Here is a 6,000-nt window from a genome sequence, read left to right as displayed (position 1 = left end):
AGAAACATTATATGAATTCATAATATTACAGAAAAAAATCTTAAAATTCTGAAGTAACAATATGCAAGGAACATTTAACATCTCAGCTAAAATAACCACCATTTTACCCATCAAATCGAGGAAGGTATTAAGGCATACTTGAATAACAATATGATAGTTTTAGTAAAATAAGGCACAATGGGCAAATAACAAGCCCACAGTATTCACTGTAAAATAGTAGCTTTCCCTGAATAGTCTACCTTCACATTTTGTAAGTTTATGTATATTAAACATATGTATTAACTAAAATACAGGGTTATCTGAAAGTCAGACAAAAGGACTTGGTCCAATATTAATTATTCAGGACAAAACCGTCTTTCACCCAATCTAGTTTAATACTGGAAGATGTTATGTTTTAAAATGATGAAATCTGACAGTAAAATTAGTAGAAAGGTACATTTCCCAGTAAAGGAAATTTTAAATCCTGTCTAGGTCTTCCTAAAGTCCTGACACATTTTGGCACTTATCAGTGCCTTCTTCAGAGCGTGTATGTGTGGGAGGACTCATGCCTTGCTATTGGGTATCCATAATAACATTGCAAGATATATGTATAAACTAGTTCACTAAAATTTAGGACTAATAAATCCTCATTCAAGGAATGAATGCAATGTTGATTATGAAGGAAAATAGCCATTAAACTCACTGTTTGTCCTGAATAATTATATATCCTAGAAAGAACTACCATGATATTGGTTAAAAGAGTATTATTTCTGATAATTCAATGAAAACTGAAAAACTTATGTCTGTTGAACACAGTGTAAAACAATTACAGTATACACTCTACCACATAATTTTTACCTTGGCTATCATTCTAAATATACAGAAAACCAGATTACTGACAGGAGTGTATCAGTTTCTAAATGTTCACCTAGATACCAAGATTACTAATATTAGGCAGGTAATTCCAAATCACAAAAACATTCCAGGTCAATATCATTTTGTTTGATTTTGAAGCGAAGACCATGGAAAAATACCCTCTCTCACAACATATACTTCATTTTCATTGCATTTTTCTGTGCATTGCTTCATTGACAAATCCCTAAGACTATCTCCAGCTAATGACTTTCTTCATGGTTTCATAACCAAGTCAGAACACTTTCTTTACTAGATGTTGCTAAAAGTGCTTCCACATCAGAAAGGATGTCTGCATTCAGTTCTGCCTAGAAAATAAATGAAATTAAATAAATACAATCATGCACAAACTAGGTTCCATTTAGCACAGCATTTTCTGATTCAGATAGTTTAAATGAATTTTAAATGTGATTGATTAATTAAATTTTAATTACAAAACTTAAATGAAAAGTGTTAAAAATGAGAATAGCATTAGAAAATTAGAATAGTTGGAAAACTATTCAAAGACTGCTGAGGCACTAACTTAGTATTAATAGTAAGGAATGTTGAAAAAAAGCAGTTTAGCAGTTATTAGCAAAATCGAATGGCTTCCTTGTGCCACATGGCTAATACTAATAACCATTGATGGTTTCAGAACTAGTTTCCATTCTCAGAGTGACTGAATGATATTCAGGGCTGCAACCTGCCTTTATGTTACCATAATGACAGTAACCTCACAACTCCACCTGAGCAACCCATGACACAAAATACCCAGTCATTTCACAAATATGTGGTCTCAATTCCAATCTCAATGATGTCCATTTCCACTTGCAGTCTGCCAAACCCCATATACTTTTTCTGACAGAATCTCTCAGTTATCAGTTGATTCAACTACTGCTCATCTCAGTTGCCAAAATTATTTGCTGCACGATTCCTTTCGCTTCAAAGGTGGTACTTGTGCATATGTCCGTTCCAATATTCCCCGTCAGAGACTTGGTAATTTGGAATCTTCTCTTTTCGATCTTCTCTGGCTTAAAATCTCTCTACATCATTCTGTCAAATCCGCCTGTTGTCTCTACCATTCTCCCAACTACACTAATCACTTGGAGCTTTTCGACATCCTCTCTTTGCAACTTGACTTTCTCCAGTCAAACTTTCCTAACAGTGAGGTAATTTTCCACTGTGATTTTAATGTTCACAACTCCAGCTGGCTTCCGTTTTCTAGTCACACCGAACCAGCTGGTCAAGATGCTGAGGCTTTAGCAATTACTAATGACCTTGTGCAGACTGTTCATTTACCTACAAGAATACAGGACAATCCTAATCATACAGCCAACACACTTGATCTTTTTCTACAAACAACCCTTCTAAGTCCATGGTAGAAGTGAGTGGTCCTTTAGGCACCTCAGGTCACAACTTGGTAACTGTCTCTTCTCCAATGGAGCCTTTATCTCATGGCTATTCCCAACCTTGTTTTCTTTGGCATTACAAGAATGCAAAATGGGATGACCTGAGAGATTTTTTTTTCTTCTTTTTCCTTGGTAGGACTACTGTTACAAAACTTCTGATGTCAGCCTTTGCTCAGATCGTGTGAGTGAAATTATTCTTGCAGGAATGGAATCCTTTATCCCACACTCCACTTTAAAATCTCGTCCTAAACCTTGGTTTTCCAAAAAATGTGCTAAGGCCGTTCAGAAGAAAAGAATGTTGCATATCGTAATTGGTTTGTTTCCAATTCTTCAGTTTCATTTTCTGCCTACACCAAAGCTTTCAACAATTGTAAAGCATTTATTACAAACTAGATCTTGCCAAAGCTGTTGGCTGAAAATTTTTGCCCATCTCTGCTCCCACCTCTGTCAAAACCAGATGATTCTGTTGTCACTTCGGCCAAGGATAAAGCTGACCTGCTAGCATCCCATTTTCCTTCCAACTCATGTATTAATGATCTGGTAAAACACCTCCCACCATTTCCAACATGCTCCATTCAATGCCTCCTGTGGTCTTCCGTCAAAAGGATGTAAGAAAGATTTTGAAGAACCTTGATGCTAAGAAAGCTCCAGGTCCTAATGGTATTTCTCCACTTGTTCTCAAAACCTATGCTCCTGAACTTACTCCTGTTCTTTGCCGCCTTTTTTCACTTTCTTATTCCAAAGGTGTTTTTCCTTCTGCTTGGAAATTTGCTCATATCCAGCCAGTTCTTAAAAAGGGTGACAAATCCTTCCCATCCAATTATTGTTGCAATTACTTTGCAATTACTTCTGCACTTTTTAAAGTAATGAAGAAATCAATGAACTGCAAACTCTTAAACTATCTACAAACTTTCCGGCTGATCAACGATCGCCAGTATGGATTCCATCATTGTTGATCCACTGGTTATATTCTGCCTTATGTTACCAATTTATGGTTAAATTCAATGGAAAAGCTCGGTGAAACAAGCAGTTACTCTTGACATCTCAAAGGCTTTCGATCGTGTTTCACATATAGGTCTTCTACAAAAGCTTAAAAATTTATGGTTTGCCAAATGTTTTTTGTGATTGGTTATCCAGTTTTCTCTCTGATTGCTCACTGAGGGTGATGGTAGATGGCTCTCTGTCTTCTAACTTCTCCACTAATGCTGGTGTCATCCAAAGTTTAGTTCTTCCCCTCCCCACTCTTTTCCTCTTCTATATATTAATGACCTTTTTCCATTGACTGGAAATCCTATCCATAGTTTTGCCGATGATAGCACATTGCATTCCACTTTTCATTTTGAGAAACCTTGACCTACTCAATCAGCTTCAACTTCTCGTATATCTGCTACCAATTCCTTAAATGCCAATTTCCAGGTAATTCTCCAGTGATGCAAAAACAACTTAGTTGATTTCAATCCTTTTAAAACTCAGTCTTGTCTTATATCTCACAAAAAGGATTCTTCTGTTCCTGTGCTTATCTTTGGTGACACTCCGATTTCTATGCTAAATGATATCTCTCTTTTGGGGATTACCCCAACTTCTAATCTCTCTTAGCACAAGCACATTACAAATATTGCTTTCTCTGCATCTAAAAAACTTGGTTTTCTCTTTTGCTCTTGGTGTTACTTTTCTTCCAAACGATTGTTCACTCTGTACAAATTTGCAAATCTGCCCTACCATGGAATATTGTTCCCACACCTTGGGTGGTGCACCCAAAACTTCTCTCAGGCTTCTAGATTCCATTCAGAAGAGGGTAGTTAGGTTAATTAATGACTCATCTCTAACAGAGTCTCTCCAGCCCCTGTCTCATAGACATACAGTTTCTGTTGCGTGCCTTTTCTACAGATACTTCCATGGGCCCTGTTCTTCTGAATTGGCATCTATAATTCCTGCTCTCTCTCTTTCAAAAGCCTGAACATGTGCTGCACCCAGCCAACATCCATTTACTGTCCAACTTCAAACTCATAGAACCAACTTTTCATCTTCCTTGTTTATTTATTCATTCAACTGCTGTTTTCTGGAACAACCTTTCTTCATGCATATTTCCTGAAAATTACAGCATACAGAAGTTCAAGTCTAATGGCAACAAATATATCTTCTTTCGTCTTATCAACCTCCAACCCAGGCATGGTACTAAGTATCATAGGTTCTAATACCTCTCATGTTTGGGGTTTTCATAAAAACAAAAGGTTATCTTGTTGAAACGTTTTCACATGTATAAAAAAGAATGGTCAAAAAATCAGTATGAGTAAAAAGAAATGATCTATATCGTATAGAGTATATGTGTATAAAAGTTAATAATTCATAAAAAAAATTTTAAATAAGCTAACTTAGTATTAATAGTAACTTCATTGCCATTATTGGATAAAATCTTGCTAAGTGTATACGGCTGAGTAAAATGGTTAAAAGTAGTAAAATATGTATTACTAAAATTTGTACAGTAAATTAGTAATAATAATAATAGAGGCATGTGATGGAAGAAAGCAAGCATATGAGCTTATGTAGCATCAGCCAAAAAAAAAAAAACATTTCACACAGCTATTCCCTCTAAAAGTTTGTCCAGTTCCTCCTTGAATTTATTTAAGCTATCAACTTCCACAATGACTGATGAAAATTTGTTCCGGCAATCAATCACCCGCTGGCTAAAGGCAAATTTCTGCATGAATGAATCCCATCAGCATTTAGCCTGCTGAAACCATTCAAGGCCTTATACACCTCAATCATATCACCTCACAGGTGCCTAGTCTCCAGCCGCTGCAATTTGCATAACTTAAGCCTTTCTTGGTGAGTGGACCCCTTTGTTCCCCTCACCAATCTTATTGCCCTTCTCTGTACATGCTCAAGCAACTCTACATCCTTCCTAAAACAAGGCCTCCATACCATTGCCTTATACAAAGGGATAATCACCTCCTTTCATTTCACCTGCTAGCAAAATTCCTGTATATCATTACAATACCCAATGACCTAGTGTGGCAGCCTGTGTGCATTGACCAGAAAACTTCATATCTGATTGCACAATCACTCACAGGTCTTTTTCATTTTCTACCACCCTAAATGTAGTACCACACAGTTGGTACGTTTCTCTGGGGTTACTTCTAGCAATATCAGGTACTTTGCATTTGTCAAGGTTAAACTTCAGTTGCCACCTCTCAGCCCATCTCCCAAATTTACTAGATCCTGTTGCAGTAGCACACTGCCATTAACAACCCTGCTAACCTTTGTATCATCTGTAAACTTTGACACTAAGCCTGATATACCTTCATCAATATCATTGATAAATATAAAAAACAACAGTGGGCCCAACACCAAACCCTGTGGGACTCCACAGGGTTTGGATAACATCAGTAACATAACATCAGTTCATCAGTAATAACATCAGTTAATAACATCAGTCCACAAAGAGCACATAGATTGATTACCATCCTCTGTCTTCTCCCACTCAACCACCCTTTTATCCATTGTAGCAACTTACCCTTAATACCATACTGCTCCAGTTTGTACAGTAATCTTCCATGCGCAATAGTATCAAAAGCTTTCCTGAAATCCAAGTATATGATATCAAAATTATTTTTTGCATCTAGTAACCACATCATAGTATCCAATCAAATTTGGCAGACAAGACTTTCCTTTAACAACCATGCTGTGTCTGAATTATTGCTGCAGTCTTGTTTAGATGATC

The 6,000-nt window shown here is 36.6% G+C and overlaps 1 protein-coding gene across 1 annotated transcript in view; it reads right to left on the bottom strand.

The window, feature by feature from the left end:
• Positions 1-968: 968 nt before the first annotated feature.
• LOC150091152 (transcriptional coactivator YAP1-A-like) overlaps positions 969-6,000 on the bottom strand; it is a 200,160-nt gene continuing 195,128 nt past the window's right edge. The window contains exon 9 of the mRNA XM_090382281.1: positions 969-1,199. Coding sequence (XP_090238407.1) covers positions 1,116-1,199 — 84 coding nt within the window. The 3' untranslated portion in view covers positions 969-1,115. The remainder of the gene's footprint in view (positions 1,200-6,000) is intronic.

The sequence above is a fragment of the Mastigoproctus giganteus genome, chromosome 1 (assembly GCF_048544385.1).
Source record: "Mastigoproctus giganteus isolate SK-2022 chromosome 1, ASM4854438v1, whole genome shotgun sequence".
Taxonomy (NCBI): Eukaryota; Metazoa; Arthropoda; class Arachnida; order Uropygi; family Thelyphonidae; genus Mastigoproctus; species Mastigoproctus giganteus.
This window is presented reverse-complemented; position numbering and strand designations above follow the sequence as displayed.